Consider the following 22,486-nt stretch of genomic DNA (forward strand, 5'->3'; position numbering starts at 1 on the left):
TCAAACTGTGACCGTTTGGTTTGCAGTTCAGCGCTCAATCCACTGAGCCACACCAGCCAAGGCAAGAGCCATCTCTCAAAAGGAAACCAAAGGGTCATCCCAGGAAAACCCCAGGTTTCTTCCAGGGTTTAAGGTAGAGGAGTAATCAGAAAAACCTGAACAAACTTTGAAACCCTCCCTTTAATCATCGCTGAGAGTCCAAGTTAAGTGGTGGGAATTATCATCAGTAAGATTTATGCTGCCATTCACAACTGGGTTATTTAATTAAAAGAACAAAATTTAAACCGAGGTGCTTTGACCAGAGAGAAGGTGGCTGGCTCAGCCAACAAAGAGGACAAGCTGCAGCAGCAGTGGCAGAAGGACAGAGGCCCCACCAGTTAAGGATTCTGGAGTCCTATTGTACAACGAAGGCCACCTGAAGGGAGTGAGGTCCACAAAGAAGGCTGTTAACAGGAAACAAGGGGGTTGTACAGGGGCAGCCAGAGACAGAGGGGAATGCAGACCCATTTCCCAGGCTGGAAGCTAGCCAGCAGGACTCCAGAGAGATGGAGGTGGCTAAACAGGCATAAGTACTCTGAGTAAAGGTGACAATGTGCCAACAACGAAAGCAAAGTAATTCCTTGTAACCCCAATCTTCTAAAATACTTTAAAATAGATTTTATGATAGGATAGTCTCCAGGAGAGAAGAGCGTCAGGCCAGCAGTCCCAGATTCTTTGCCACCTCTGTTTTTGTCCCCCTCAGTAGCACCAGCACAGCTGCCACTATGCCCAGGGCTTATAGGCTCAATATTGACTCAGTACCCCTAGGCAAAGACGAGATTTCTTTTACAAATCCCCACTGCACCCACTTAGAGACAGGAAACTGGCTAAAATTCTAAGAAAAGTTAGATACATTCACACAAAGAAAATATTTAAAATGTAAAAATAAATGAGATTAAGGAGTGCAATTTAAAACCTAAAGGTAAATATTTCTAGATATACTCAACAGCCTTGACAATGATGAGACTTAAAACTACCACGAGAGGCGAAAAGTGACCTAAAGGGTAATTACCTAAATCTGTTACCTCTGTGACCATTTATGCTTGTGCTATTTCAGTAGAAAATTTTTAATTAAAAAGAATCTCCAGGTGGAGCCTTCTTCCTTTCTCTCCTTATCTACTCCCCCATGCAGCCCTTTCCTGTTCCTTGAAAGATTTGATTTGTCTTTATTTGAAGGACATAATTTCCCTTCTTCAAATAAGGAGCTTTTTTCTAATCATCAAAGCTGTGCCTATACCCTTTTGCATCCCAAAACCTACGGGAGGGGGGTGAATACGCCACCCTCTGCTGCATTTCCAACTGTTAGCCTCAGCATGTTCCAAATTCAAGAGCCTATCCTCCAAATTCACAATGCTGTAATCACATTAAGCTTTTCATCTCTCTCTACCAAACCACATGCAGCTTTTTCACATGAATTCCGAGTTCCAAACAGGAAGCACACCTCAGCAAAAGACAACTAGACTAATGCTGCTTTTGTCATGTAAGGTAGATGTAAACTGTCACGAGAATTAACTGGTCACAATCAATCACATTCATGTTCACAGGCTAACAGCTGGAGGTGGGGAGCAGATGGAGTCCCCCATTTCTGCATCACATTTCTGGGAGGTATCCTGAGTACAGACACATCTACACTATCAGGGATTAAAGCCTCAGATTCCAGCAAGATTAAAATGCTTCCAGATTATATGATATAGGCCCATTTTGGAAAAGTGGGAAAGATTTGAAGGCATGTTCTGATATTCTACCCAAACCAACAACAGTTTATTAGCATCATCAAAACCTGCCATTTAGAATGAGTTAATTTTTAAATTGATTTCAGAGAGAGCAAGAAGGGAGAAAAATAGAGATGAACATCGCTTTGTTGTTCCACTTATTTATACGTCCATTGGTTGATTGTTGTATGTGCCCTGACTGGGGATTGAACCTACATGCTTGGCTTGGCATATTGGGACGACATTCTAACCAACTGGACTACTGGACCAGGGCTTAGAATGAGTTAATTTCTGACACAGCGTAAGTGAAACTCTTATTCTGACAAGAAACCAAATGTTCCAATAGGCTGAATTCTGAATGTGGAGAAATGAAACTATTCCAAATTTTAACTCTGTGTCAGTGATAACAGACGGTCTCAGTGTGCTAAAAAAAACAAGGTATCAACAACAGCTCATGTGGTTTTTGTCTCCCTCTTTAAATCACACAAAGAAAAAAACCTTGAAAATCTCTATATGTGTTCATATAAACTCAGAAATAACTATAAAATCAATTAAAATTATTTGTGCTCTAAATTAAAGGATGTCTCTCCTGTTGACATCAAATTCTGACTTTAAGAAACTAACTGAAACTTAGTTTCTTTACTTCTCCATAAGGTTCTCCCCTGCATTAAAAACTGTTTTAATTAAAATATGTGTGGTGTTTTTATGAAAGTTGAACAGAAACAAAAGGAATATGCACACTGTTAGCATCCGTAGTCAACTTTCATTAAAACACACCTTGGTTTTCTCTTTTGGTTGAAATCATCTGGCTGATTGTGGCTTGTTTTTTTTAAATACTCACCCGATGATATGTTTATTAATTTTAGAGAGAGAATAGGGGAGGGAGGGAAAGATCAGTTGGTTGCCTCCCATATGCACTCTGACCAGGGATCAAACCTGCAACCTTTCGGTGTATGGGACAGCGCTCCAACCAACTGAACCACCTGGCCAAGGGCTGACTGTGCTCTTAAATGAAAGCTACCAACCCTCCCTTAGATATTCATATATACCTCATATATACCCCTTATAGACATATGCATGCATATATGCGTACAAACACACACACAGGTGGGTATAGATTTTTTCTATTTTTTTCTCTAGTCTGTTACCTACAAAAATTTCAAACTAGAGGAAAGTTGAAAATTTAATTAAACACCTAGGTCCACCAATTGTTAATATTTTGTTACATTTCCTTTAGCTCTCTCTACAAACATGCACACATTTTTTTCTAAACCATTTGGAAGTTGTGGATATCATGACCCTTCACCCCTGAGTATTTTTAGCTTGTAACCTCAAAGAACAAAGATTATGGTTTACACAGACAATTTATCTTGGAGAGGAAAACAGCCACTGCTAATTTATCTCTGAATTCCTCTGCTTATGAATTTCATGCCTAGTTATATCATCTCTGACCTTCCAGGGAATCTTGTTAAAGCTTTTCACCTCAGCCCTAAATTTTCTTCTCCATCTTTTTGAAGTATAATTGATATATAACATTGTGTAAGTTTAAGGCATGCAACAAAATCATTTGATATTTATACATATATCTGGTGAGCAAAAGTGAGCTAAGGTTTACAGTTCTGAGTACAAGAGTTTGTCCTTTTTAAAAATATATATGATCATGCCCTGGCTGGTGTGGCTCAGTGGATTGAGCACGAGCCTACGAACCACACGATCGCAGTTCGATCCCCAGTCGGGGAGCATGCCTGGATTGCAGGCTAGTTGCCAGTGGGGGACTCATGAGAAGCAACCATACATTGATTGATATTTCCCTCCTTCTCTCCTTCCTTTCCCTTCTAAAGATAAATGAATAAAATCTTTAAAAAAAAAATAAAAATAGGCCCTGGCTGGCATAGCTCAGTGGATTGAGCGCGGGCCTGCGAACCAGAGGATCACGGTTCGATTCCCAGTCAGGGCACAAGCCTGGGTTGCAGGCCGGTTCCTTGCAGGCTAACTACCAGCAGGGGACGCACAAAAGGCAACCACACATTGATGTTTCTCTCCCTCTCTCCTTCCCCTCTAAAAATAAATAAATAAATAAAATCTTTAAAATAAAAAATAAAAATAAATAAAAATATATATGATCAATTATACTATTACAGTTGTCCCAATTACAACCCTTAACCCCCCTCCATCCAGTACCCTCCATTCGCTCAGGCAATCCCCTCCCTTAGTTCACGTGCATGGGTCATGCATACAAGTTCTCTAGCTACTCTATCTCCTATACTGTTCTTAATATCCCATCTATTCTGTACCTACCAATTTGTACTTCTTAATCCCTGCACCTTTTCCCCCATTCTTCCCTTTCTCTGTCCCTACTGATAATCCTCCAAATGATCTCCATATCTATGATTCTGTTCTGCTTGTTTGCTTAGTTTGTTTTTTGGATTTAGTCATTGATAGCTGTGAACTAATTGCTATTTTAACGTCTGTAGTTTTGATCATCTTCTTTTTCTTAAATAAATCCCCTTAACATTTCATTTAATAATAATAGCTTGGTGATGAACCCTTTAGCTTTAGATTTATTGGGAAGCACTTTATCTGCCCTTCATTTCTAAATGATAGCTTGTTGGATACAGTAAACTAGGTTGTAGGTCCCTGCTTTTCATCTCTTTGAATACTTCTTGCCAATCCCCTCTAGCTTGCAAAAGTTTCTTTTGGAAAAATCAGATGATAGTCTGTCTCATGGGTACTCCCCTGTAGGCCAGGTCCCCAGGCCAGGTCCCCAGTGTGTGGCGAGTGAGAGGCAACCACACATTGCTGTTTCTCTCCATCTCTTCCTCCCTCCCTTTCCTTCCCTAAAAATAAATAAATAAAATCTTTTTAAAAAACCCAAGCAGTTGGATCTTTTACATGCATGATCTTTGGTTCTTTATAAGAGACCAACGTGCTACAAATTCACCAAATTCCCCTGTAGGTAACTCTCTGCTTTTTTCTTGCTGCTTTTAAGACTCTCTCTTTACCTTTAACCTTTGGCATTTTAATTATGATGTGTCTTTATGTGGTCCTCTTTAGTCCATCTTAAGATTCTCTGTGCTTCCTGAACTTGTATGTCTAGTTCCTTCACCAAATTAGAGAAATTTTCTTTCATTATTTTTTCAAACAAGTTTTCAATTTCTTGCCCTTCCTCTTCTCCTTCCAGCACCCCTACAATTTGAATGTTGGTACATTTGAAGATGTCCCAGAGGCTGCTTAGCCTATCCTTGTTTTTTAAGATTCTTTTTTATTTCTTGCTTTTCTGATTGAATGTTTTCTTCTTCTTTATGTTCCAAATCATTCATTTGATCCTCAGCTTCATCCACTCTGCTGTTGGCTCCCTGTAAATTTTAAATTAAATTAAATTTTTCTTAATTTCCCTTAGTGTAACCTTCATTTCTGCCTGGGTCTTTTTCATGCTTTTGAAGTATCCAATGAGTTCCTTGAGCATCCTGATAACCAGTGCCTTGAACTCTGCATCTGTTTGATTGCTTATCTTCATTTTGTTTAGTTCTTTTCCTGGAGTTTTGTTCTGTGCCTTTGTTTAGGCCATATTTCTTTGTCCCCTCATTTTCGAAGCTTCCCTGTGTTTGTTTCTATGTATTAGGTACAGCCGCCTTGACTTCCTGTCTTAGTAGTGTGGCCTATTGTAGAAAAGTGCACTGGTAAGTTGCATGGGGCAGAGCGTTAATCACCTGGGCGGAGCAACCCATGAGAACCAGATTGATGAAGTCTCCAATATGGTCCCACTGCTCTGTGATTCTGTGTAGGCTAGGGCTCAGAAAGGGGACAATGCTGCTGCCTGGCCTCTGCAGTTTTATCTGGAGCTGTCCCCCAGCACTTGCTCTAATGCCAGACACTTCAATTTATCCCCATATGCCCCTGGTGCCCTTATAGCTGTTGCCCCCATGCTAGAGCCCAGAGGGGGAAGTCTGCATAAATCCTAAGTCCATTGCTGGCCATTTAAGAGGAGACCCCTGAGAATCCTGAAGTTTCTTCCACTGCTCCAAAGCCCACTGTTTTTTCACAGTTAGAAGTTAGGGGGACTTACCTTCCTGGTACTGGAACCCTGGGCTGGGTGGTCTGGTGTGGGGCCATTGCTTCCAGGTATCCCTCCCAATTTTTATCCACCATGCGGGTATCTCAGCGTCTCCGTGCCTCTCTGTGCATCTCCACCCCTCCTAACTGTCTGGTTAAATGTGACTTATTTAATTCCTTGGTTATCGGACTTCCATACATCTCGATTTTCTAATGATTCTAGGTAATAACTGTTTTGCAGTCTAGCTGTAATTTTTGCTGTGGTTATACAAGGAGTCGAGCCATGTTTATCTATGCCGCCATCTTGACTGGGAGTCTCAGAGTTTATTTTTATATTATTACTTATTAAGTATGCTATTATTTTCCATATGAACAACTATAAACCTACTTTTTCCCACTCCTATATATTGCAAAGCAATTACCACAATAAGGTTAGTTAACATACCACCTCATTAACATTCATTTTTGTGTGTGGGGAGAGCATTTAAGCTCTATTCTCTTAGCAGCTTTCAAACATATGATATAGTATCATTAACTCGTATCTCTATGCTACATGTATATTAGATTCCCTAGAAGCTACTAATTTTTTAATTAAAAGTTCATACCCTTTGACCAATATTCCCCCTTTCTGCACTGCCAGCCAACTACCAATCTACTCTTCTACAGGTTTGACTTTTTTAGATTCCACATATAAATGAAATAATACAGTATCTGCCTTTCTCTGTTTGACTTATTTCACTTAGCATCCACATTGTCACAAATGCTCCAAGATGTGTACTCTCTCTGCTTTTAGTGATACTAAGTCCCTAAAATGTTGTTCTTAATCCTTTAGAGGAGGAATTAAGGACTCTTCCAGCACTGATAACAACTACGGAATTAAGGACTCTTCCAGCACTGATAACAACTACGGACTCTCTACATGAAAAAAAAAGACATGCACATACACACGTATAATTTTTCGTATCTCTCAAGGGTTTTATAGTGGACCCCAAGTAAAGAAACCTCTCAAGTCTAGATATTCTAACAATCTCTTTTTGATGTCTAAAATTCTAGAATTCACCAGCTTTATGAGTTACTGATGACCAATGCCACAGAAAGGCAGACTGCTATTTCTGGTTCTATTACTTGGTAACAGATGTGAAAATGAATCACAAACAGACATCACCAATGGGATGCAGCCTTCTCTCACCCCAGTCCAAATCTTCTCAGTGGCTTCCAGCCAATCAAGGAGGACTACAGCCAATTTTTAAAATAACTACATGGAGAGTACGTACACATGGTTAATCTGTTAACTCTCTCGGAACCAAGAAAAATGAAAATGGTCCCACTATACAATTCCCCTTGGCTATTACATATAGACTAAAACTACAGTTTATATCAACACTTTCAACAGGTGTTTAATATGTGTCAAGTTTTCCAATTAAAACTACTCTCTGCAAGGAAACAGAAACTACACTGGAAATCCAATTTTACCTTGGATACACATAACAATGAGTTAAAAGCTATATTAATTTTCCTCCATAAAAATAAAAAACTGGTAAAAGAAATGGAAAATTTTTAAGGGTCCTCATTAATATAATTGTAGTTCAAATCCATTTGCTGGAAAAAAGTCTGAATTGGCACAGGTAAGTGAATATTAATCTACCAAGATTAAGCAAACCTTTCCCTATCTAAGTAAAGCTGTCTTATTTGTTTGGGTTTGGCCATTCTGGGGCTGGCTGAATAAGCCAGAAGCTTCAATCCCACTTCTTAGCATTTTAAAACAGTTGGATACAGCCCTGGCTGGTGTGGCTCAGTGAACTGAGGGCCGGACTGTGAACCAAAGGGTCACTGGTTCGATTCCCAGTCAGAGCACATGCCTGGGTTGCAGGCCAGGTCCCCAGTGTGTGGCGAGTGAGAGGCAACCACACATTGTTTCTCTCCATCTCTTCCTCCCTCCCTTTCCTTCCCTAAAAATAAATAAATAAAATCTTTTTAAAAAACCCAAGCAGTTGGATCCTTAAGTACATGCATGATCTTTGGTTCTTTATAAGAGACCAACGTGCTACAAATTCACCAGTTTTTTTCCACTCACTGACTACTCACCACAACTTTATTGAAGTCCTGGATTGCAAAATACAGGGCAATGGCAGTGAGTGCATCAGTTATCTGTCAAGAAAAAGAGAAAAAACAGGAAATGAAACCAATTAGCATTGGAGAAATGGAATGCTGCCAGGGCCTGAAGTTTCTGGATGGCGGTAGGCTATCAGTACTGACCTCTTACAGCCAGACAGAACCTCAGCCCTCCCTTTGAGTACCCAAAGACAAAGCCTCTTCAGGGAGGTAAGACTGAAAAATCTGCTCTGTAACTGTAAGTTTCTAAGTTTTCTGTAAAGTGGGAAAAATACCCACTGCCTTATAGGCCTAATGTATGTCAAGTGCCAGCACATAGTAAGTACTCAATAAATGGTAGCCATTATAATAATTAAAGAAGAACCCAGAGGACCTTCTACTTTACCCAGATTTTCGACCCTAGATTAGGCAAGTGTTTCAAATTACTATGCTTTCAAAACTCAGCCCTATTGTCTCAAATTCCTGTCCCTGAAAGTCTCATAGGCCTCTGTTACTGTCACAGAATCTCGTGGCAGAATGATCAGGAACTTGAGGATGCCCTCAACACTGACATCACAATTAGAGCCAATCATAGAATCTTGGAGCTAGAGAAATTAAGGCTAAATATCAAATTTTAAAAGTATGACATTGGAACTGCTCAGATGTCATAAAATCCTCTTCATACTTCCACAATACAGTTGACCCTTGAAAAGTTTGGGTTTGAACCGTGCAGGTCAACTTATACACAGATATTTTTCAGTAAATACCTGTGCTGTCAGCCATCTGGGGTTGGAAGTGCAAGCATGTGAAGGGCCAACTGCATACAATGATTTGCGCCATTTTATACAGGGACTCGGACATCCGAGGATTTTTGGTATCTATGGAAGGGGCAGGGAAGAGGTATCTGAAACCAATGCCCTTAGATACCGAGGGACAACTTAAGTTTGAGGGGAGTAAAAAATTATATCATATGCTTATCTTCAACTGTGCGGGGTGGGGGTGGCAAGGCTGGCACCCCTAGTCCCCTGCATTGCTCAAGGATCAACTGTACAGTTATAGTTCTAGAAATTCAAATTTGAAATAGGGTTTTGCTTTTATACTCTAAGAAACTCCTAAATTTCTAAAATAGATTTTTCTTTAAAAAAGATTAAAAACAATAAAATTTAAATTGTATACACATTGATTTTATGTGGAAGTTTGCTTACCATAAATACCAATTCAGCATAATCAATCAGGAAATGAAAGAGGTATATTATTAATGGAGTCTGCAGGAGAAAAACAAACAGGCAAATTAAATCTCACGATTATCAGTTTCCAGAGTAGGGGGTGGGGTTAGAAGCTATTCTGTCAGCAAAAATTTCCTTCCTAGAATACTGTTCTATGCCAGTTGGCCAGTATACATGAGGGAGAATAATTTTGCATAACTGGATCATTTTGTGCCACTGGGAGTATCTGCTAATTGAGTAAAAGGAAAAACAAAATCCAACAAGTTAAATATCTGTTTAAGAACTGTAACATACTAAAGGTATAAGGCGAACTTTAGTTCTAAGATATATATAATAATAGCCAAGGGGAACTACATAGTGGATCAAAATTGATGAACTCATAAAATAAATTGGGAAATGTTTTTTCCTCTCTTCTGTTCTCTGAGATGTTTTATAGGATTGGTGTTATTTCCTTCCAAAGACTTGGGAAAATTCATTCGCCATGAAACCATCTCAACCTGAGTTTTCCTTAAAAGAAGATTTTGAAGTGCATATTCAATTTATTAACTTACTTGTTTGTTTATTTATTTATTTGAAAGAGAAACATTGGTTTGTTGTTCTACTTATTTAGGCATCATTGGTTGGTTGTTTTTTGGGGGTTGTTTCTTGTATATGCCCTTTTGGAAGATCAAACTTGCAACCTTGGTGTATTGGAATGATGCTCTACCCACCTGAGCTACCTGGCCACGGCCCAGATTCAATTTCTTTTCACAGATAAAAACTATTCAAATAGTGTTAGGTGAGGTAAATTGTGGTTTTCTAGGAATCCACCCAATTCATCTAAATTTTCAAATTTCTTGGCAATAACTTGTTCATAATATTTTACTTTTTAGTATCTGTAAGAACTATAGTGATGTTGCTTTTTATTCCTGATATTGGTAATTTGTACATTCTCTTTCAAATATTAAATTTTACTGATTTTAAAAAAAAATTATAGAGAGGGGAAGGGAAGGAGAAAGAGAGGGAGAGAAACATCAGTTGGTTGCCTCTCACACCCACAACCAGAGACCTCACCAGCAACCCAAGCATATGCCGGGACTGGGAATCAAACTGGCAACCCTTTGGTTCTCAGGTCCACACACAATCCACTGAGCTACACCATCGAGGGCATTGCCAAAGATTTCTTAACTTCATTAGTGTTTCAAAGAACTAACTTTGGGTTTGCTGATTATTAATCTTTGGTTTCTATTTCATCAATTTCTGAACTTTAGAGTATAATATACAACTTTTCCTTCAACCTATTCCAGGATAATTGCTTCCTCTCTGTCTATTGACACGTAGATAATTTTCAGAATTTCTTCTGCCCTAATAAATTCATTTTAAGGCAATATATTTTTCTTATAAATAGATAAATAACTGTAGATTCAGTTGCATCACAAGTTTTGATAGTTGGTTTTCAAAACCATTCTGTTAAAAATTTTCTAATTTCAATGAAATTTCTTTTTTGAAACTACTTTATTTTATTTGAGTTGAGAGTGAAAGGAAAGGAGAGAAAGAGAGGGAAACTAATCTGTTGTTTCACTTACTAATCCATTCATTAGTTAAATGACTACATTTAAATGGAGAACATACTAATTGATTTTAGAGGGAGGGGAAGAAATGGTGAGAAAGAGAGAAACATTGATCAGTTGCCTCTCCTACACGCCTACAACCTAGGGGACAGCACTAAACCCACAACCTAGGCATGGGCCCTGACTGGAAATCAAACCCATGACTCTTACTGAACGAAGCTCCAACCAACTAAGTCACACCGGCCAAGGCTCGTCTATTATATTCTTAATTTTTATGATTTTTCCAGTTTTAGAATTTCCATTTGACTCATTTTTATATGTTATAGCTCCCTGGTGAAATTCTCTGTCTTATCATCTCTTTTTTGAACTTACAGTCATTGATCGCAGTTATTTTTAAAATCCAATTTGATAATTAATATCTAGATCACCCATGAATCTCTTTTTATTGCCTACTTTCCCCTGTCATTTATTATGTTTGGCAATTTTTGACTCAATGATAGACATTTGTGTTTGAAAAATTGCAGACATTCTAGATGAGGTTATTTTCCTCCAGAAAAAAATTCTTTAAGCTCTGTTAAGCAATTAGAATAGAATTATATCATATTAATCTAATTAGAGATTTAGCTAATTAGAAGCTGGATTCAATCTTTGTAAGACTGGCCTATAAGGTAGTCTACCCTCCTTCCTCAAGTGTAGACCTTCGGATGTCCCAAAAGCCAAGTCCTCTACCAGAGCCATCCCACCTCGTTAGCCACGCACTCAAATTTAAAATCCCTCAGCACCAGGAGATTGCCGATAGCTCCTTAACCTTTTACCAGCCAGTTTCCATTCTGTTTTTCTGCCTCTCAGCCTGTACCTGTTTCAAACCGGTAAATGCATCAAAGAGAAAGCAGCTCAGAATGTCAGTCTCACTTTTTGAACTTTCTTCTTTGGGACCTCAGCTTTCAAACAGATGTTTTTTGCATTCATACTGCTTTTGTAACAGTTCTAGGGAAGAGGGCTGGTCTGCTACTACAAGCCAGTTCACTGAACCAACCAGAATCATAGGAAAGTGCACGACTTAGTTTTTAGGGAGCCCATGCTGGTAACTCAGGAGCACCTCTTCCCAACACCAACCACACGCAAAAATGCCTTCTATATTGTAAAGGTCATCGACAACCTTTTCAGTGAGAACAAACGAGTGTGCTAGAAAAAACAAGGCTTTGGGATCAGACTCAGGTTTAAAACCAGGTTCTACCTGTGTATCTTTGGGCAAATCGTTCTCCCCTCTGAGCCTTAGTTTCCTCCGCTATAAAGTAAGAATAGTGGCCTATTTCACAGGGTTCTTAGGAGGATGAAATAGTAATGTGCACAAAGTACTTAGCATACAGTAAACCTCAATAAACTAGCTACCTGAGATCAACTTTTTACCTCTTTTTGAAAACAGGGGCATCAACTTTGCCTTTGAAAGTTCTAAATGAAAAAAAAAAAGTTCTAAATGCATTAAGCTTTTACAACTATCTACTAATGGATTCTTTTTTTTCTCAGTTATCTTTGTTAGTAAAAGGTAGTAACTTGATATTTATATTACCAATAGCCTCCTTTCAAAGTATTTTGATACTTCAGATAGTTTAGAATGGCTCTAAATCAGTCTCAGAAATATCAGAACAGTTTTCTAAAAGCCTATCAGTAAATAGGCTGGTTTCCATAATGAACTAATATGTATGCAATAGTTTAACTGCATATAATCCTATTATAGAGAAGCATATATAAATTGAGTATAATTTGTCTTTATGCTACAACTCCACTGGGTGACTACTCCCAATCAGGGTAAGATGCACATGAATAAACTCACAATTTAACTACCGGTGCTTAGTTAAACATAGAACACAGACACATCTGTTGAAGGCAATTACAAAAATCTAATCTGTGGCTGCTCAATTCCCTTTTCTCTCGTGTACAGATTTTCCTTCTCCACTTTCACCTATTTTTACCTCTCTCTAGGAACTAGATAATAAAATCTGTTGAAGATTAAGAAACAATGCCAAAGCAATGATGAACTTTCTTTTCAAAAGTGTTCTTTTCATTTGGCTTGATATAATTTTATTTCTTTATATTTTATTACTTAAAGACAATAAAATATAGCTGGCTCTAGATTTATGAACATCCAGCTTACAAAAAAATTAACCCATAATCAGGAATGAGGAGTGAGGGATTCTGAGTTTAAAGTTGTCCCCAATGTTTTCAGGGGGAAGCATCTGTTCTTGCCCCCTAATTCAGAGTTCTTGAAGGTTAACAGTCCTAAAGGGGTCATTTTTATACAAGTATAGAGATGTAACATGGTTCTTGTAGCTGGAAATTACGACCTCATGCCGTTACCCTCCTTTACACACATACACTTTTGAAGAAGAGTAATGTGTTCTAGGCTTCCTAACTGTATCTAAGAATGCATTTTCCCAGAGAAACAAAATTTTAAACTATGATTAAGTGACTACACAGAGCTTTTCCATTTATTCATTCAACATATTCTTTCTAAAAGGACTACTTCACATCTTCCTCTCTCCACAACCTTCAACTCCCCTCCCACTTCTTACTTTCAACCAACAGGCCTATATCTTATTCCACTAAGAGAAGCAATTAAATGAGGACTACCTTATTTTCCTACTACCCAGTTGACCAGATTCCTGTATCTATACCTATGCAATATTCTCACATTAACAGTGATGTATTTCCTTTTTTCTTATCTAAATCCTCCACCTAAGAACTGGATCCCATTCCTTCTTGCCTCCTCAAAGAACTGCTCATTCAATTATCATCTCTTTTTTCACATTATCAACTTCTCAATCCACAGGATTATTTCCATCAGCCACTAAATATCCAGATCCTCATATTTAAAAAGTCTTCATTAGCCCTGGCCAGTGTGGCTCAGTTGGTTGGAACATCATCCTGTAGACCAAAAAGTCATGGGTTCAATTCTCAGTCAAGGCACACATGTGGATTGCAGATTCATTCCCCAGTCGGTGCGTTCAGGAGGCAGCTGATCAGTGTCTCTCTTACACTGTTTCTCTCCCCCTCTCTCTCTCTCCCTTCCCCTCCTTCTAAAATCAATAAGCATTTTCTGGGGTGAAATTTTTTTAAAAGTCTTTACTAGACATCTCCCTCTAGCTACCCCAGCATTTCTCTGCCCTCCTTTAGAGCAAAACTCCTCACAAAGGTCGTCCCGGCCTCTGAGTACTTCAACCAGTCTCTTGTCCTTACAGTCCACTGAAAATACTGTTGCCAAAGTCTTCAAAGATATCAATTTTGGCGTATCAATCATGAATCTTCTGGCCTGGCTGGTGTAGCTCAGTAGATTGAGCGCTGGCCTGTGAACCACACGATAGCGGTTTGATTCCCAGTCAGGCCACATGCCTGGGTTGCAGGCCAGTTCCCAGCAGGGGACTCACAAGAAGCAACCATACATTGATATTTCTCTCCTTCTCTCCTTCCCTTCCTCTCTAAAGACAAATAAATAAAATCTTTTAAAAAAAAATCATGAATCTTCTGTCCAAATTTCCCCACTTTGCAATAGCATTTGACATCATTTTCAACTCCTGCCTGGAAACACCTCCATCTGGCTTCCAGGTACTACACTCTTAACTTTCCTCCTTTTCATCTTTATTTGCTAGCTCCCCTTCCCAACCTCGATGTATTGGAATACTCCAGGTGTCTGTATTCTTCTCTTTATGTAAATTTAGTCCCTATGTGTCTTAGTTATCTATTCCTGTGTAACACATTATCCTAAAACTTAGCTTAAAACAACACACATTTATTATCTCACATAGTGTCTGAGAGTCAGGAATTCAGAAGTGGCTTAAGTGGGTAGTTCCGGCACCGAGTCTCTTATGAAGTTGCAGTCTCTAAAGGGGTTTGAATATCTGCTTCTAAGCTTACTCATTTGGCTGCTCACAGGAAGGTTCAGTGCCTTATCACAAAGGCCTCTCCGTAAGGTTGGTCACGACAGGGCTTCAGCCAGAGCAAGTGATCCAAGACACTGAAAGTCTAAGATGAAAGTTGCACTGTCTTTTATAACCTAATCTAGGAAGTGACATACCAGCACTTCTGCCATATTCTATTGGTCACACAGACCAACTCTGGTACAATGTGAGAGAGAACTACTTGAGTGTGAACACCAGAAGTTGGAAATATTTGGGGGCCATCTTGGACGCTGGCTATCATATTAGATGATTGCATCTAGTCTAATGTTTTCAAATACCATCTATAGACTTATCCCAATTTTATACCTCTGGCCCAATTTTATACCTCTGGCCTCTCTTCTTGCATTTCACACTGGTATAGCCAATTGCATCAATACTGCCATTGGGATATCTACCTGCATTTTGCTATGTATAATGCATACTTTTTAAAGATTTTATTTCTTTATCTTTAGAGGGAAAAGGAAGGAGACAGGGAAATATCAATGTATGGTTGCTTCTCATGTCCCCTGATGGGAACTGGCCCCACAACCCAGGCATGTGCCCTGACTGGGAATCAAACCAGTGATCAAACCAAAGGATTTCGGTTCACAGCCTGTGCTCAATCCACTGAGCCACACCAGCCAGGCTGGCCTAAATTTTTGAGAGAAAAATAGGGATGCACATTATACATGTGTAGTACTAATTCTATATCTATATAAATGTTTTAATTCTTTTCTTTATGTGTATGCATTAAAAGTGTAACTCTAGAAAACAATAACAATACCTGTATGCAAAATAATATCCTGAAATATAATCATCTATTTTACTTCTAAATATAAATTAAAAAACACTGAAAACAAAACACTTTTTTGTGAGAGTTTGGACCAAACACATAGGTACGCACTGTACATGGCAAAATACAGTAATAAGCACTTCAAGCCTAACAGGATGAAATTTGAACTATATTTTCTACCCAGCTAAAATATGTTCCTCCCTTAGTATGCTTAATCTCATTAAACACTACCACCACTCATTCAACTGCTCAGGACAAAAATCTGCTATCTTTGTATCCTTTAATCCTCTCTTGACTTTATATCTCATATCAAATCTATTTACAAGTCTACCTCTAAAAAATATAACTATAATCTAATCAACGTTTAAAGAATTTAATCATTTTTCACCATCTTCATCATTACCACCCTATTCCAAGGCACACCATCCTGCTTAGACTGCTGTATACGCACTCTAGTAATTTCTCCCCCGTTTCACATCTTGCCCCTAGAGTCAATTTCCCTCACAGTATCTACAACAGTATTTATTAAATGTAAAATAAATATGAGTACCTCTCTCCTGGTTTAAAAGTCTCCAGTGTCTTTCAAATCACAGTAAAAATACAATCTACTTTTTATTGTGGAACACTGGAGTCAGCGAAGGATCTTAGGATGGCTGGGTGAAAACAAGCCATGCTCTAAAAGGCAGTGACTGAGCTTCGAAGGCCATGATTGAGGAATACGAGAAAGAGCTGGAGAAGATGAAGAACATAATTCCATCTGATCAAATGACCACTGAGGATGTGAATGAAGTCTTCCCAGAAACCAAATAAGACAAGAAATATCCCACCTGGCCTCACCAGCCTGTTGAGAATTTATAAACTTGAGTCTGGGAGGAAGCTCTGGCTCTCCTATTACAAACTGTGAACAGTAAAAATAATTATATTAGAAATAGATAGATAGAAAATCCAAATTCCTAATTATGTCTATAATAGTCCTACAGCCCTGGCTGCATGACTCGGTTGGAGCATTGTTCCTTGCACTCTAAGGAAAGGTTGTGGTTCGATTCCCAGTCAGCGCATATTCCTAGGTTGCGGGTTTGATCCCCAGTTGGGGAGCATACAGGAAACAACCAAACGGATATTTCTCTCTCGTACTGATGTTTCTCTCTCCCCCCACTCCCCTTCTATCTCTAAAATCAATGGAAACATGTCCTTGGATGAGGATTATTTTTTTTAAGTCCTACATAATGTAGCCTCTAATTTTTCTCAAAACTTACCTTTATTATTTTTCTCCTTGCTCATTCTGCCATAGCAACACTGGTCATCTTTCTGCAACTCACAATGCCAAGCTCATTTCCAAGTCAGGGCCCTCATACAGCTTGCTAGCTTCATTTAGCTCTCTTATTCAAATTACACTTCCTCAGAGAGCCTTCTCTGAACACGCTATCTAAAACTGTAACACATATATGACTGTCACTCTTTACCCCTTTAACCAGCTTTAATTTTCTACATGTGCTCACCACTCAACTGATATCTCACTTTTTAAACTTTAGCTTTGGAGAAAAGTTAGTATAAAATACACTGTACATATTTAAAGTGTGCAATTTGATCAATTTTGACCTATGTAGACATCCATGAAACCATCTCCACAAGACAGTGAACATATCCACCATTCCTAAAAATTTATGAACTTTACTATTCATCCCAAAGAACTAACTTTGTTTCCATGATTTTCAATTGTTTTTTCTGTTTTCTATTTTATTTTTTTCTACTCACATCTTTATTATTTCTTTTATTCTGCTTTGGTTATTTTCTTTGTCTAGTTTCTTCAGGTAGAACTGAAGTCATTGAGTTGAGATCTTTCTTTTCTCATATAAGCATTGAGCACTACAAATTTTCCCCCAAGGACTGGTTTAGTGACATCCTGCATATTTTGATAGGTTGCATTTTCGTTTTCACTCAGTTCAAAATACTTTTTAATTTCCTTTCTGATTTCTTCTTTAATTCATGGGTTATTTAGGGATATATTACTTAGTTTTCAAATGTTTGGGGATTTTCCAGATATCTTTCTGAGGTCAATTTCTTATTTAGTTCCATTGTGGTCAGAGAATATACTTTGTATGACTTCAATCCTTTAAAATTTGCTCGAGTCTCGTTTTATGGCTCAGAATATGATCTACCTTGCAAAGGTTCCATATACACTTAAAAAGATCATGTGCTTTGCTTCTGTTGCATGGAATGTTCTATAAATGTCCATGAAGGCAAGTTGGTTGATAGTGTTGTTCAAGTCTTTTATATCTTTGTTGATTTTTCAGTCTACTTGATCTATTAATCATTCAGAGAGGGGTACTGAAATCTCCAGCTAAAACTGTGGATTTGTTGATCTCTCCTTGCAGCTCTACCTGTCTTCATGTATTTCAAAATTCAGCTACTAGGCATATAAATATTTAAAATTATTATGTCCTCGTGATGAATTGACATATTTTTTTCATTCTCACCCAAGGATATGTTTATTGATTTGAGAGAGAAAGGAAGAGAGAGGGATGCAGAGGAAGAGAAAGGGAGAGGGAGAGAGAAGCATTGATGTAAGAGAGAAACATCTATTGGCTGTCTGCTGATGGGGTTGAACCCACAACCTAGGTATGTGCCCTGACTGGGAATCAAATCCACAGCCTTTCAGTGTATGAGACAACATTTCAACCAACTGAGCCACCTGGGCAGGACAATGAATTGACATTTTTATTGTGATGAAATGACCTTTCCTTATCCCTGGTGATATTCTTTGCTCTGAAGTGTTTCTTTTTTACAAACTCACTATCTGTTTCTCACACAAATATAAGTACCCTGAGGCCAGGGACAATATTGTTCTGTACCCCTAGCACGTTGCAGCATTGCTGGCATTTGATACATACTTAACAAATTTTTATTAAAGGAAAGAGAGAAGGGAGGGAAGGACTGGAATACACAAGCAGGTATAGAGCTACACACTAGTATCAAAAAAATAAGTGATGAAAAGGTGCCAGGACTTGTTTTGAGGAGCATATAACAGGTGAAATGTGTACAGAGGCAATTTTAAGAGTGCGATATGAGCCATGAAAAGGATAAGCACAAAATACTCTGTAAAATACAGAAGGAACATCGAACCTTGTCTAAGGTGATGAGTGATGGCTTCCTGGAGGGGTAAAACCAAAGCTAGTATCAGAATAGAGAACCAACCACAAAAAGAGGGAAGAATGGCCCTCTATAAGGAGACAACAGCATGAACAAAGACACAAAGGTAATAGAGAATATGTGCTGAAGCCTAATGAAAGTATGTCAGGACTCTCTCGGGGGACTCCTATCCTGTCTAGAAAACCCACTGCCCTGGGCCCACAGCACACTGAGCCCTCGTGGCTAGTGGGCTACTCTTTGTCATGCCCGGACTACCTGTTCCCAGTAAACGGACTGAGGGCTTATTGAATCTCTTAAAATATTCCTAACCTATTTTTACTAGTAGTTCTTGATACCGCAACTTGATTAGACAGTAATACAAAGACAATGGAATGTGAATGCAAAAGACAGTTGTTATCTCCATGAGTACCAAGTTAAATGCTTTAGAAAAACTAGATCGAAGAACAGCAACAAAAAATTGTTCTCAAAGTAGATATGAGGTGAGCAACTATAAAAATTGGGGTTTATGTCCGGGCTGGTGTGGCTCAGTGGATTGAGCACCCACCTGCAAACCAAGGGGCTGCTGGTTCGACTCCCGGTCGGGGCATGTGCCTGGGTTTCAGGCCAGGTCAGGTCCCCAGTGTGGGGCACTCAAGAGACAACCACACATTGATGTTTCTCTCCCTCTGTTTCTCCTCTGTCTAAAATAAATAAATAAAATCTTTTAAAGAATTTTTTTTTAAATTGGGGGTTAAATTGCCAAATTAGAAAACTACTACTTTAAAATAATATGGTCAGTGGGAAGAGGGAGAAAAGAGAGGAAAGAAATGTGGTTGTTTTGGTGAGTAGGGCCCACAGGGCATTATCCCAGAAGGTGTTTGGATTTCATCCTGAGGTCTGTGGTGAGACCCAAAGATAGCAAGCAGAATAGTGACAAAATCAGATTTACATTTTAGAGAGATGGCTCTGACTGCAGAACAGAGTAAAGGAGCAAGACAATGCAGAGAGATTTGTCAGAAAGCTGTTGGAGTAACACAAACAAGAAATAATGGTAAATTAAGAGTGATTTTATGATTCTTAAGAACTAATTTTATAGGTAAATAGGTTTTTGTGGGCTTTCTAAGAAACCAACATCGCTATCACAACTTTCATAGGAAAGCATGTCCCAAAGAATCAATTACATGTCAATTAGCATACAACCTATTCATACACTGGGAACTGTTTACAATTTACTTGCCATTAAAAATAGTAACTTCTACAAAGTCTCATCTGCTTCCAAAAGTACAGTGAATCTGTATCATTTCCATTCACTACAATTGTGAAATCTTCTTGTGTGAAAGACATCTAAAAAAGGGCTATTTCTAAATATGATTTTCAAAAATATATTTTTTAGTCTTGACCAGTGTGGCTCAGTTGGTTGGGCATTGTTCCACAAAGCAAAAGGTTGTGGGTTCAATTCCCAGTTGGGACACATGCCTAGGCTGCAGGGTTAGTCCCCAGTTGGGGTGCATACAAAAAGCAACCAATCGATGTTTCTTCCTCACATTGATGTTTCTCTCTCTCTCCCTCTCTTCCCCCGGCCTCTCAAAAAAAAAATCTTTTAAAATATTTATACTAACTACAGGTTAGGCTTTGGTACCTATGACTATAAATTACTCCTAGTACCCAGAAAAGAAAACAAGAACACTTACTTCATGAAACACTGCTCCTGAATACGGAGACACTCCCAAGTCCAACAGTGAGAGGCCTTCAACCACTGAAAAGTAAGACATCCAAGTTCACTCTTACTTCAAAGACACATGCAGATGGCCATAAACCAGTGTCAGATACTCCCAGGACAAAGGGCCTTATAGTTTATCTAACCCCCTTTACCTCATTTCCAGAAATTGGGTTCAAGTCTTGCTTTGAACATTTGTTATCATGGGGAGCTTTCTTCCATAGAGTGTCCCTTCCCACTGTGGCAAACCAGTCATTATGAGAACATTTTATACTGAACTGTAAGTTTCCTTTGATCTCCTTGCAACTTCTACCTACTCTAAAGTGTTTCATTTATATATACTCTGCTCCGATACAAAACATAGATAACAAATTAGAAGCTTGTGAGAAATGTTCATAGGTGGGGAAATGAGCAGTCACTCTCATATGTGCTTTGAGTGACATTTGTATTAACTTTTCTTCAGGGCAATATGTACTTTTTAAGTGTGTGCTTTTTAAGGCAATTTATCTTACAGAAATAATTGGACAAGTACTCAAATAAATATGTTCATTACCATGCTCAAGAATAGTGAAAAATGAAAAATAATCCCAATGTCCATTAACGAAGATTTATTTAAATTATGATGTGCGTTTTTTGTGTATCTATATAGATGGATAGACAGATACACTTTACAGTTAAAAATTATACTACAATATAAATTGAACAAATAAAAACAAAAGCTCTTTCTTACAGATAATTGTATGTATCAAATGCAGAAAGAAAGATGGGAACAGAAAACCACCATTCGGCAGACCCCACAGTAATAACTGTAAAATGCAAATATCACCAATGAATACTAATATTAGTGGGTAAAAATATAATAAGAAGCAGAGTATTTACAAGGGAAAAAATAATAATTTTATGTGAATAAACCTGACATTCACTACCTTAATCAAGAGACTGCAGTTTACATCACCAGTAATACAAGGTGGAGCAAAAGTAGGTTTACAGTTGTTCATATGAAAATAATACAATAATTAATGAATAATAACACAAAAATAAACTCTGTGTTTCAAGTACTCATAACTGTAAACCTACTTTGCCCCTCCCTTTATGCTGACCAGTTGACATTGTCAACATCAAATACCTCCTGATATGATTCACGGAGATGGGCATAAAACACTTCTGTGGTATTTATGCCAAAAATGTGGTATCCTTGCTAAAAACACATAATTCCCATCTAACCATGAGAAAACATTAGACAAACCCAAACTGACAGTCAAACTAACTGGCCAGTACTCACTAACAATGTTAAGTCTGAAGAAGCATCCCAAATTGGAAGAGACTAAGGATATATACCAACTACATGCAATATAGGATCATGGACTAGCTCTTGGATGAGAAGAAGGACATCAGTGAAATGACTGTTACAATTCCAATGAAATCTACAGATTAGTTCATAGTATTGTATCAAAGTTAATTTTTGAGTTGAGGTCACTGTACAATGGTTAGGTAGGATATAGGATACCCTATATCCAGAAGAAGCAGGATGAGAATAAACAGGATGTTTATGTATATTATTACAACATTTTTAAATATCTAAAGTTATTTCAAAACTGAGTTAAAATTAAAAAGTATATTACAGATATATATTTATTGAAGGAAAGAAGTCCATGAAATACTCTTAAAGAAAAGCAGGTTATATAACAGAGCATATTAAATATGACAAAGTTTTATTTTAAATATTTAAAAGCATTCATTCATTTAATTATTTGAGAATATGTAGTTAATGACAAATGCCTCAAACTAAACATAAAACATAAAACATAAAAAAATAAAAGTAAACAAAGAAATTTAACGAGGACCACCTCTGGGTGATAAGAGTACAGAAGATGTTTAGTTACTTTTATCTTTTCTTTATTTTCTGAATCTTTAGCAATGTACATTCATTATTTTATAATTATTAAAAAGAAACAAGGCTGCAGGGCTGGGTAAAAAAGGTGAAGGGATTAAACACACACACACACACATACACACACACATACACTTAGAGACAGAGACAACAGTATGGTGAGTACCAGAAAAAAATGGGGTGGGGTAGAAGAAGGTAATAGGGGGATAAATGGTGGTAGAAGGAGACTTGACTTGGGGTGGTGAATATACAACACAATATACAGATGACATATTATAGAATTATACAACTGAAACCTATATAATATTGTGAACTGATGTCAACCCAATAAATTCAATTAAAAAGAAAAA

General features: G+C 38.0%; 1 protein-coding gene across 2 annotated transcripts in view; it reads right to left on the minus strand.

Annotated features, from left to right (window-relative positions):
• The window catches only part of PIGU (phosphatidylinositol glycan anchor biosynthesis class U), a 94,323-nt gene that overhangs the window by 68,854 nt on the left and 2,983 nt on the right, over nucleotides 1-22,486 (minus strand). The window contains exons 2-5 of one of the 2 annotated variants that reach the window (XM_037043902.1): nucleotides 20,220-20,284; nucleotides 16,227-16,297; nucleotides 9,101-9,160; nucleotides 7,890-7,952 (exon numbers count right to left, since the gene is read on the minus strand). In XM_037043902.1, coding sequence (XP_036899797.1) covers nucleotides 7,890-7,952; nucleotides 9,101-9,103 — 66 coding nt within the window. In that variant the 5' untranslated portion in view covers nucleotides 9,104-9,160; nucleotides 16,227-16,297; nucleotides 20,220-20,284. The remainder of the gene's footprint in view (nucleotides 1-7,889; nucleotides 7,953-9,100; nucleotides 9,161-16,226; nucleotides 16,298-20,219; nucleotides 20,285-22,486) is intronic. The other variant, XM_037043901.1, reaches the window with a different exon arrangement.

The sequence above is a fragment of the Sturnira hondurensis genome, unplaced genomic scaffold, assembly GCF_014824575.4.
Source record: "Sturnira hondurensis isolate 20B ecotype Veracruz unplaced genomic scaffold, ASM1482457v3 Scaffold0004136, whole genome shotgun sequence".
Classification (NCBI taxonomy): domain Eukaryota; kingdom Metazoa; phylum Chordata; class Mammalia; order Chiroptera; family Phyllostomidae; genus Sturnira; species Sturnira hondurensis.